This window comes from Onthophagus taurus, chromosome 2 (genome assembly GCF_036711975.1).
Source record: "Onthophagus taurus isolate NC chromosome 2, IU_Otau_3.0, whole genome shotgun sequence".
Lineage (NCBI taxonomy): Eukaryota > Metazoa > Arthropoda > Insecta > Coleoptera > Scarabaeidae > Onthophagus > Onthophagus taurus.
In genome coordinates, this window is record NC_091967.1 from 7022693 (window position 1) to 7034884 (window position 12192).

The following is a 12192-nucleotide window of genomic DNA, read 5'->3' on the forward strand; positions in this document are numbered from 1 at the left end:
CTACCATAGTGATCAAATGCTAAAACTTTTAGAATATTATTTTATTCAATTAAAACGAATGAAATATTTATAAAATAGTATATTAAAATATGTATACAATTAGTCGAAAAAGACTACATTATAATACAGAAAATATAAATAAAAAAAGCTATCTTACAAAATTTAAGGAAAAAACCTAATTATTTATAACTAATTATTGGCAAAGACAGATTAATAAAATCGTATTAATTAAACAAAGACAAAGATTAATAAAATTTGGTGCAAGTTTCGAGAAGTTTTTAAAACCTTCATACTTTTTGTTGAGTTGGCATCTTGACTAGATATTTCTTACAATATTATATTATAACGAAATTACTCAAATTTAGATTTGTTATTCCCAGTACGTGGAATGTACGTGTTTTGATGAATATTTATTAATCATATCCACAATATAATAACATTGCATTCAATTGAGCTTAATTATATCATTAACATATTAAATTCGAAACAAAATTCGAGATTATAAAACAAATCTAGGCACTTTTGAAGTTACTTATTCAAGTAATTTTTTTGATACGCAAAAGGTAATAGTAACAGGTAATAATAAAAATTGGCAGTGACTACAAAAACAAGAAAAAAAATAAAAATAAAACATCGAAAAGCTTAATTTAAATTAGATTTTAAAAACTTCTTTTTAAAACCATTATTATTATACACAAATTTATCCATGATCCATAGATTCTGGTATAATAAATAAATGGTGATTAATTTGTCATAAACGTGCAAAAAATATTTCTAAAACCTATAAATTTAATTTAAAAAAAAATTGTTTAAATCGTGTATTTTTTACTGCACACTCGGTAAAAAATATCAGTCGACGTATTGTACCAGTGTCTGCTTACATACTAAAAATAGTTATCACCTTCAAAATAAACTTGTACAAGTTTAAGGCAGTAATCAAAAAATAAACTTAAAACAAGTGATAATAATAATAAAAATAACATTTTGGAATCGATCTTAGGGTGTGTTTACGTTGGAGCTGCGATAAACGATACTAGCAAAATAACGAAATTGTTATAGTTTTATATGCAAGTGTTTATATTGGAGCGACGCATTGTCCCACGCTTGACAGCCGACTAAAGATAAGAGCGACGCTAATTGTATTCCCTATTTTCTTTGCTACTATCAGGTGTGGTCGGCATGGATATCGACTGTTTAATAAGTGAAATTTTTGATAGATCCTCCTTGTGGGACCAAAAAGATAAAAATCGCCACAACAGATCAACGCCCACTATAAACAGCATATCATAGAAACGATTTTTGCGCAGCTCTCATTGCTGCTCTTATCGTTTATCGCAGATCTCGTTTCAATATAAACACCTGCATATAAAACTATGACAACAATTTCGTTATTTTGCTATTATCGTTTATCGCAGTTACAACGTAAACGCACCCTTAGGCACCTTTCTTTATGCAAAAAGATATAATGCCTAAATTGCAACATAATACCAATTAAAAAAAAAACATTGTGTAATAACAGACCTTTAACTCGATGCGTTTTTATGATCGACCTGTTTTAAGGATAACGACAACCTCTTCCTGGTTGTTTCTCCACTCCCCACCGATTTCCTCCTAGACGGCTCGGCTGGTGTCGGCGTCCCTTTTCTTCTTTGGATACCGATACCGGCCGTTTTCCGGCCGCTCGGCGTTTTGCACGCCGACTTTTCTAACGGAAGTTGAACGCCCACTTTATTCCAGTTGTCCATTTGCGCTTCCCTTGACTCGCGGAGAACATTTTTTATAGCACCCGTTTCCGCCACCATTTCTTGCAATTTCTTCAAGGTGGCGTAAAGACAAACGGCGCTCACTAATCCGAAATCAAACAGACTGCACATATGGACAACAAAATTTCTGTAGAGGTTTTTCATTAGTAATTCTTTGCCTTTGTGTTGAACGAACATGTGGCAAGCTAACGGAATTTGACAATCACCGACGAAACCGTATTTCATTACGTGTAAATTCCACATTTTCATTAATTCTTTTTCACCTACAATACATATTTTTTATTGATCATATAACAAATTTATGCATACTTTTCTAATAATATACAATTTTGGCAAAAATAACAATTAATCAGATTAATTTACACGTTATGATTTAAATATGATGAACATTTTGGTGAACTTCTTAAGATTTATTCCAAATCATTGTCCTACTCAATAGAGGAAGCAACACCTTAATAATTATTAATGTGGATGAAGAAAACGTTGAAAGTATAGATAAATATACAGGGTGAGTTATTAGTATCCCGGTGGTCGATAGTTACTAAACCGTTTGAAAAACAAAAAAATATTTTATACTAAAGTTGTTTGGCTTATCACATTCTATTACGTAAAATTATTTTCACTTATACAGGTTTAAGCGTAACGGAGAGTACGTAAATTTATTTAAATGGAACACTGTATATTTTATCATATTATGTATACAACTAAATTTGTTTATACAACCGTATCTGTTACTATTTCACAGCGTTCATGGTTCTTGAGATATTCAATTATTCTTCCAAAATGTGCCGATTGCAGGATCTTTTTAAAAACGATGTAAAAACGACATTTTTTCCGATTTTGCCTTGAAACTACGTCAGACAATAGTCAAAGTGAGTAGGTAGATGATAGTATTTAAAAATATTAGATACACTATACAGGTTGTTTATAAAGCTTAATTACTTAGAATAAGTTAAGTTACATATATGTCATACCTATCATTAATTAATGGTAACTTGATGGGCAATTCAACCAGTGCACAATATACAGGATGTTCCATTTAAAATATTTATGTAAAAGCCATTTGAAAAACATCAAAAGTAACTAAGTTACGCCAGGATATTAATAACTCAACCTGTATAATGATGGGATATCTAAGAGTGATCTAAGATTGAAGTTATAAGAAGAGACCAACACTCAGCAAATCCGTCTGAGCAGAGTCATACCTAGATCATCAGAACTGGTAACTTAATAGAAAACTATATTAAGTGCATAAAGAACCACGCCAACCTAAGAAGTCCGGAAGTCCTTGCCAAAATGCAGGATCAGAAAGATTTAATATGGCGAGAATAAAATTAATGTTTTTCTTAAGACAGAATCATGCAGTTAACCTTGGGAATATTGTTTGAATCTTGGCTTCCATATTCTTGCAGAACAAAGGTGGAGAAGGCAGAAATCAAGAAATTGAAGTCATTAGAACGTCGAAGAGAGATAAAGAAGAAATATTTTCGCGCTGCATTGACAAAAGAAGAAATAATGTTATTAGAAGAAAAAATTATGTGTGAAGTAGAGGCATGAAGACATCTATCAAAATGTTACAAGGGTGTTAACAATAGCTGAACTAAAGAGCTGTAACGAAAACTCATACTTGATGGCTTAATTAGGTATATCCCAAAAGGATATGAGGTTGATGGGTTGGGTTGAAGTTGAGGTCTAAGATTTAACTTTTTTTGTATAGTTGTGCCATTGTAAACATGTATTAAGGAATGTTTTAAGTGATTTTCTTACAGGATTGTTTTTCTATTTCTTGAATTTGTCTTTTTTCGTTTATTATTATGAGTTTGTATATATTTTCATTGATATTAAATTATTTAGTACCTAATTTCGATTAAGTTTGTTAATTGCAATACTTAATGGAAATAACAGTGTCACAAGCAATATAAGAGAGCAACCATGGGATCCCTATCATCAACAGTCATTGCCAAGTACTACATGGAGCTGTTTTGAGAAATGGCTTAACAATCCAATCCTTAAAAACCAAAGATATATCTTTATCATCTGGCAACATCGCAAATAAAGGCTTGAGTATTTCTTAAATCATTTAAACAGTCTCAAAGACGAAGTGTAATGGAAGAAACATGTACACTGCTACCAACAACAGAAAATATCAAAAAAGGAAAATTGCAACTTTTGTGGAGAGAAAATAGGATCGCCAAACTTTTTTTGTGGAATAGGAGAATTTGCTGTTTAGTGCAAGATTAGTTCTCCTCTATCACATTAACTTACTTGGAGCTTACAATCTGTCTCATCACATTTATTTGTCACAAATTAAAATATTAATCTCTAAATATTTTTAAATCAATTAATTAAATTGTTATTATATTGCCATATAGAAATAAAAACTTTGTTTACCATTATGATCATTTTATAGACAAATAAAACAAATATTCGAAAATTAAAAATAATAAATTTTAAAAAAATAGAGATATTCTTACCTTCATTGACATCAGTAAATTCATCAATCATCATCATAGTTTTAGCTCTTAACCATTCTGGGTCATTTTCACCTTCAGAATCAACATCCATTTCCTTGGGGTAAATTGGTAAACATGTCGTCGTATGATGGTACAATCGATTATGACCGGTAATAAAAGGTCTTTGCCCGTCGTATTCGCAATCGTCCAATTCTAAAAATTCTGATAAGCTCGGTTTTTGCCTCTTTGGATGGCAAACCAAAATATGCGTAACGGAAGCTCTGCGTACAGGTCCGTTTCTGGAGAAAGCGCAAACCGTCGGTTGCGAGATTAAATCGTGTGGTGAACCTGTATATGAGCCGTCGTATAATTCGTTTATAGCTACGTCGATTCTTGCCCCGACAGATATAGGCACGTAAGTGAAGGTGAATCGTGAGTGGCACAATTTGAGGTGTTTGAGCAGTATGTAGAGTTCTTTGCAATTCATACTGCACCATGGGCAGTGTAAATCTTCACAAGCTTCTGTTTGTTGGCGAGAGTTGTTGTTGTAAACGAATTGATATATTATTTGTAATTTTTGTTGGTTATTATTGTTTGTTGGGGATGATGTGTTAGTTATCCCGGGAATATTTTCTTTATTATCTATAATTGGATATGGGTTAGGTCTTTCAACTAGAGTTTTCGCAGGTTCTTGGGACCAATTCAATTTAAATTTAATGCAAGGTTCTTGAATGAACGCGTCCAAGTTGTTACAATACTCTGATAAATCAGTCATGTTTTCCCAACTAGAATATTTTTTTGGTGAATTCTTATTATTACATACTTCTTGGAGAACCAATTCGTAATCAGCGTCAGTTAATAAACAGCGGTTATGTTTATCATAAACAACTAATTCAGAGGCGTAATATTTGGTATCATCCAAAATAATATTACCATTAGATTTTCGACGTTTTGAATTTGGTTCATCTTCATCATTGGTGTTAACATTTTTTACACGTAGAATTAATACATAGGACCTTGCTAAAGGTCCACCGGGATTATTAAATGAATTTGTGGGAACACTAACGGTTGGTGATAATACGGGCAGTTGATGTTCATCGGGATTAGCAGTCACCTCGGCAGATCCAAATGAAACCTCCATAAAAGGTGACGCACTATCTTTACGTTTTTTATGACTCATTTTAACTAAAACCGTCTCAACTTGTACCACTTTAATACTTGAATCGAGATGTTTATCAAAAAACCCAAAAAACGTTATATTCATGTACCCTGGTAAAATTGTAGGAAAGTCTTTTTGTTTTGATGTAATCCTTTCTAACAAAGAATCTATTTTGAAACTGATACGACCTTTGTGAGACCGAGACATGCGACTTTTCATATAAGTTAAGTTACGATTAAGAAAGATGGGCTATTAAAAAACAGAGAATACCTAAACTAAGTACAAAGTGGAAATATTAATATTTAAATTTACTTACAGAACACATATTCCTTGTCCTTAGATATCGATATATTTGAGTTGGTTCTAGGAAAAAAAAAATTAAAACGTTTGTTTTAACAGGATGTAAAGTTTGCTTACTTTCGAATGCTTGAAGAAATAATTCGTGATCGGCTTGTATATGGTCCATTCTTGGGTTTTTCGATGAATCCGAGTCTTTATCACGTTTTTTAGGAGGCATTTTAATTGAATAATGAGTATTTAGGAAGAACCCGCGAAATGATGGTCCGATTGCTTTGAGGTTTCCCAATCGCCTGAAATTATATACAAACCGAAAATATTACCAACCTAACTGAATAAATAACCAACTTTTAAATACGTAGACCTGAATCATATGTTATTCATGAAATATAATTCAAGGAAACGTCTCCTGAGGAAGAGAATGAAAGCTCAGCAATAAAAGAAATTCCAAGATTACACTAAAACTGCCAATACAATGATACACAAACATTTTTACGGTGGATACGGTTCTGCAGTTCCAAAAAAGATAAACTAACAAACTGAATTACATTCGGTTTAATAATAATAATCCCAAACAGAATATCATTCGGTATAATAAGCGTATAATACAAATGTACTTAAAAAATAACTTTGTTCATGTTTAAAATCAAGAAAAAGTATTAGGAATTACAGATTTCTACTTAAATGAGTTATTATATGTCATCATAAGATGTCGCTTTCGAGCAACATAAAATTTACTTTCTGTTTTCTATGGGTTGCACGTTTATTGTTGCAAAATGGAGGCAACGGGTAAGTACAAATATCTATAATGTTAAATAACATACAATCACAACACTAAAACTTTATAAAACAAGCATTAAATTACTAAATATTTTGTTTAAAAAATGTTGTCACGTTCCGAACGGATCATCACCTTATTATAACCTCCTCTGTGTGACAGTGACGGAAGGGGTTAAATGTGGTTGCAAGTCATTATTATCTGTCAAAATGATTGGCCACATATAAAACAAAACCTTTTTGGGATTATTTCTAAATAGGTCGTATTAGTAAATTACGAATTTTAAATAGTTGCAGATTCAGGGGAAATGATTTCGACGTGTGAACAGGAAAATCCCCTACCAAAAGACAACCATTCTTCCAAGGAGGACAAAAGTGATATTTTCGAGCCGTCTGAGTGTAAAATACCAAAGACGGATGCCGGTGACACTGCCGTTCAATTGGACGAACCGCCCAGCGAAATCATTGAAGTTAAAGTCGTGTATAACAAAAATAAATATGATGTTAGTGCTCCAGCCAATACTAAAATTGCAAATTTTAAGAAACAACTACAGGGTTTATTGGGTTTGTATTCATTTTAATTAGTAATAAAAACCAAGAAACAGATTTTTAAAAACGAAAATAAAATATATTTATAAGATATTAAACATAACCAAGAATTTAAAATATAATTTTTTATAGAAATGTCATTTTGACATTTAAAAAGTCAATTTGATGTTTAACCTGTCAGTTTTTAAATGAAATTTCAAGATTAAGTCATAACCTAATCAGCATGTAATTCTGTGGAAAGTATTTAAAAATAGAAATATTTTGGAAGATAACACTAATATGATTATTTGAAACAATTGATATGCAAACATTCTTTCTGTATTAGGTGTTCCAGATTCCATGCAAAAATTAATGTATAAAGGATTATTACAAGATATGCAAACATTAGAAAGTGCTGGAATAACTAAAGGTGCGAAAGTAATGTTGGTTGGATCTACATTAAATGATGTTTTAGCAGTTTCTTCTGTTACCAAACAGGTAATTATTAATAATAATGATTAATAATAAAATAATAATCGTTTTTATTTTAGGAAGTAGTTGAATTAGAAAAATCTAGTGCAGTTAAAGAACCTTTGTGTAAACAAAAAATGCATCGGAAAGTTTTAGATAAAGGGGTGCCAGATGATGTTATGCCTGGAATTAAAAATTGTCATGTAAATAACCTAAATTATTTGTGAGTTAAAATTTATTGATGAAAACTTTTTTGAATCAAATTAGGAGGGATTACCACCATGTCCATTAACCGGAATGTTAAATAAACACGGTGGTAAAGTAAGATTAACATTTAAATTAGAAAGTGATCAGTTATGGTTGAGTACAAAAGAAAGAACAGAAAAACTGCCAATGGGCTCAATAAAAAACGTCGTCTCAGAACCGATTGCCGAACACGAAGAATATCACATAATGGTAAACTAATATTAAAATAAACAATTTAAATAATTAGAATTTTTATTTTAAGGGAATTCAATTAGGACCAACTGAAGCATCTAGATATTGGATATACTGGGTTCCTGCGCAATACATCGAAGCGATAAAAAATGCTGTTTTAGGTCCATGGACGAGCCTTTTTTGATGTCACTCAATCGGATTTTTTTATTTAAGGTTATTATTAACTTGTACATTTTCTTGAGATGATTTAAAAAGTTTTATTTCTTTTCTGATTTTAAGTATTTGTTTTTAATTTTCTTTACAAAAGAAATAAATTCGATATTACTAAAACTCCCTTTTCAATCGATTGATTTTAAGTAAATAAAGAAATCAAAATTTAACTTTAACCAAAAATAGTGAGAACGAAGTAAATAATACTTAAAAAAAAATGCTGTTCATATTTGTGATTTTGATTAGCTACAGTTTGAGGGCATTTTCTCATTTATTACTTATTATATTCTGTTTTTTATTTTAAGTGAGAGAATTCGTCAATTGTATCTAATCAATTTTTAATGCTAATATTAAACAAAAAGAAAATTAAGTGGATAAGTTAATTTTATATTAAATGATTTCTTTAAATTTTCCGGTTTATATTTTTTATTGAATTAGAAAAATTAATAAGAGATTAATTCTTGTTTTCGTAATCATACTTAATTTGAAGTTTTATTATTTCTGATTTTGGGTGATACTTAACAATTTAATGTTAACGCAAAAAAACGTGATTTTAAATTTGAGGTGTTTGCTTTGTTAAGCTTGATTAAGAAATTGAGCGAAATCATTTTTGTTTAGACATTTCCTAAAACTATGCGTTATGAGTGTGATTTATACATCAAACATTATTTAAATAAAAAAAGACTTATTTATATTATTTGAGATCTGTTTAATTTTTCACCAAGATCCTGTATAATAATAATTTCTTGAGCTCACATAACTATGTGGTTATTAAGTTATATACAACTAAATGAATTAGAATTTAATGCAATATTCCATTTTATATGCTTTTAATATTCTTTTCAAATAAGGTATTTGATGTAACAACTTTCATTTTAAAATTCCTTTTTAGAATCATTTTTATCTCTTCAATTTTATCCTTGTTGTTTCCAATTATTAGTAAATAATCCACGTAAATTAGGATATATATTCAAGTTTCTTTGTCTATTTTTGTATATAAACAATAATCAGCCATTGATTGTTTAAAATTCTGTTCAATCATCAATGTATTAAATCTTTTATTCCAATATTTTGATGATCTTTTTAAACCCTATAAAGCTTTTATCAATTTTAAAACTTTATTCTTTGCTGTTGTTATTCCTCTTGGCGGTTTCAAATGTATCGTTTCTTCTATATTGTTATAGAAAAACGCGCTGTATATATACCACTTTAAATGATGAGCTACAGCTATAAGCGTTCTTACTGTTTGTCATAAAACTTACGACTGGAAAAAAATGTAATAAAAAATACTTCCAGCTACAAATTTTGACATTAATGAATACAATTAGTCAAAATATATCATTGAAAGCATGTTTAGGTCAAATTTTGAAATTACAAGTCCTCAACGCAGTCGATAGCACTTTCCGCGATGTTCAGCGCAGATCAGCCTGTTGCAGCGGCAGCAGTAGACAGGTGTCATCCTCCTCTTGACGGACTTATTCATGGTAGGTTTTGAAGAAGGCCCTGTCAGGCACCGAAACTTTCAAGACATCTGCAATAGATTTCCGGAGTTTGCAAGTCAAAGTTGGGTACTGCAATCGCTGTTGAAGCCATGGCTCGATAATTCTGTGGGTTATCAAGCAAAATTTCCTTCTGGAAACCGGTATCTGACCCCTTTTCACAACATTAGTGACGTAAGTGACATATGCATTCACAAGTACACAAAAGGCCACCGTTTAGTCTTGCGACATTTGATGACACATTTGGTCCAAAGTATCAACTGCCCTTTTTGTGGTATTGTAGGTCTCGATTATCTGAGATTTCTTGGATACTTGATCGATGACAGATTTTTCGTGGCAAGTATACAGTAGCAAAACCACTTTTGAACTTTTTGCCTTGTAAGAAACCACAGTTTTTGGCCCATCAAAACAAAACAAGCTTGTTCCTATGGCTCTGTTCTTGGAATTTATCATTCGTGGAGGAATTTCTCGTTTGTTCTTTTTCAGAGTACTTACAATGGTGAATTTGTTGGGGTCACCTAAGACTCATCATGATCTTATTGAGATTACACACTTTGTGGTCACCTGTATAAAAATGCTATAATTTAAATAGATTTTCTTCAAAAAACCGTTATTGATTTTGTAATCATTACAATTTCACTGATGAACATTGTTTTTATAATACATTTTATAACACAGAATAATCTTAACCTCAATTTGACCGTTGAACCTTTTCTTTATATCTATTAAATCCTTATCAAAATATACTCTAGTTATACGCTTAGAGAAATATTTTAAAGATGGCTTTAAGATCATTTATAAGACCGTTCCAAAATAGATTATTATTCTCAAGAACATACAGTGGATCAAACAATGCGGTAAACGTTACAATAGATAACAATAAAATAGCAACAATCACTATGAATAAAAAACCTATCAATGTGCTTACCGCGGCTTTCTTAACTGAAATAAATGATGCGTTTAAAAATTTAGAAGGAAAAGTTAAAGGTGCTATCCTAACATCTGTTAGTAGGTACTCATATCCTTTTAACTTTGTTATATCATCTATTTAAATTTTTTTTAGGGTTTACCGACTGTGTTTTCAGGAGGTTTAGATATAAATGTAATGTATAAACCTGAAAAACAAAACGTTGCAACTTTATGGAGTACTTTACAAGAAGTATGGGTTACTTTACTTAGTACTTCGTACCCAACTGTAGCAGTAATAAATGTAAGCAAAAATTAATATATCTTATTTATCAAATATTTTTGAAAATACAAATTTTTAGGGTAATTCTCCAGCTGGAGGTTGTCTTTTATCAATGTGTTGCGAATATCGTATCATGGTAGACAACTTCATAATTGGAATGAATGAAACCAAATTGGGATTGGTCCCACCGTTTTGGGTAAGAGATGTTATGAGATGTCTTATTGGTTATCGAGAAACTGAACTTGCATTAACAACCGGTATACTATTCACTACAGAAGAAGCATTTAAAATTGGATTGGTTAACGAAAAAACTACAAATAAAGAAGAAGCTTTAAGTAAAGCTATTAAGTTTTTCGAGAGATTTAATAACGTCAATCCAATGGCAAGACAACTTACTAAAATGTCTTTACACCAAGATATAATTGCTGTAAGTAATTAAGATTAATGACATCAAATTTTATGAATTTCTTTTTAGAATCTTCGTAAGAAGCAACTTCAAGATACAAACGAATTTGTTTCATTTATTTGCCAAGATAGTATACAAAAAGTTATTGAAAGTTATCTTGAAGCACTCCAGAAGAAAAAGGCTAAAAAATAATTGAGTAAAATTTATTATTTTTTTATAATAAGTATATTTTTGTTAATGATTTTAAGAATTCTAAATTCAGTTTCAAATTTTATTTTAACCTCAATGTTACCTTTAAAATTTGTTAATTATCCTAGAAAATCTACTAATTTTGTATACTCAATTTTTTAATTCGGAGGAGTGTTTTCAAATTGAAGCGCCAAAAAGAAAGGTTGCTATTGGTCAGTTTTAAGCAAAAATTAAAAAAATTCATTACCCGAATGATTCTAGTTCTAGGTCTTGTGTTAGTTCTAGTGATAGTACTAGTGTAAAACTACAACTAACACTAGAACTAGAAAGTTTCGGGTTTAGCTGTGTGTCTTTAGACATTTTTAGTCTTCAGATATTTTCTAGTTCCAGTTTTAGTTCAATAAAAATATACAACATAACTAGCGCTACCTACCACTGTCACTAGAATTAAAACTAGACCGAGAAGTAGAAATATTCGGGTTTAGCCGCACGTCTCTCAAGACGGCTAAACCCGAATGATTCTAGTTCTAGGTCTTGTGTTAGTTCTAGTGATAGTGCTAGTATAAAACTAGAACTAACACTAGACCGAGAACTAGAAACATTCGGGTTTAGCCGCACGTTTCTCAAGACGGCTAAACCCGAATGATTCTAGTTCTAGGTCTTGTGTTAGCTCTAGTGATAGTGCTAGTGTAAAACTAATACTAGACCGAGAACTAGAATTATTCGGGTTTAGCCGTCTTGAGAGACGTGCGGCTAAACCCGAATGTTTCCAGTTCTCGGTCTAGTGTTGGTGTAAAGCTAGAACTAACACTT

At 31.0% G+C, this 12192-nt stretch overlaps 3 protein-coding genes across 3 annotated transcripts; 2 read left to right on the forward strand and 1 right to left on the reverse strand.

Moving 5' to 3' along the window:
- Positions 1-64: 64 nt before the first annotated feature.
- LOC111427307 (Polycomb protein Su(z)12) lies at positions 65-6124 on the reverse strand. Its single transcript, XM_023062380.2, has 5 exons — positions 6021-6124; positions 5793-5965; positions 5692-5738; positions 4238-5624; positions 65-2026 (listed from the first exon to the last, which is right to left on the reverse strand). The coding sequence occupies exons 2-5, from the start codon at positions 5890-5892 to the stop codon at positions 1524-1526; spliced, it is 2037 nt and encodes a 678-aa protein (XP_022918148.1). The 5' UTR covers positions 5893-5965; positions 6021-6124; the 3' UTR covers positions 65-1523.
- Positions 6125-6363: 239 nt separating this feature from the next.
- LOC111427310 (ubiquitin domain-containing protein UBFD1-like) lies at positions 6364-8793 on the forward strand. The gene is made up of 6 exons (XM_023062389.2): positions 6364-6461; positions 6741-7013; positions 7324-7475; positions 7529-7651; positions 7716-7904; positions 7957-8793. Exons 1-6 carry the CDS (start codon positions 6449-6451, stop codon positions 8068-8070), a joined length of 864 nt encoding a protein of 287 aa, XP_022918157.1. The 5' UTR covers positions 6364-6448; the 3' UTR covers positions 8071-8793.
- Positions 8794-10269: 1476 nt separating this feature from the next.
- Positions 10270-11452, forward strand: LOC111427599 (enoyl-CoA delta isomerase 1, mitochondrial-like). Its single transcript, XM_023062814.2, has 4 exons — positions 10270-10599; positions 10659-10805; positions 10864-11211; positions 11260-11452. Exons 1-4 carry the CDS (start codon positions 10375-10377, stop codon positions 11380-11382), a joined length of 843 nt encoding a protein of 280 aa, XP_022918582.2. The 5' UTR covers positions 10270-10374; the 3' UTR covers positions 11383-11452.
- The last annotated feature ends 740 nt before the right edge of the window (positions 11453-12192 follow it).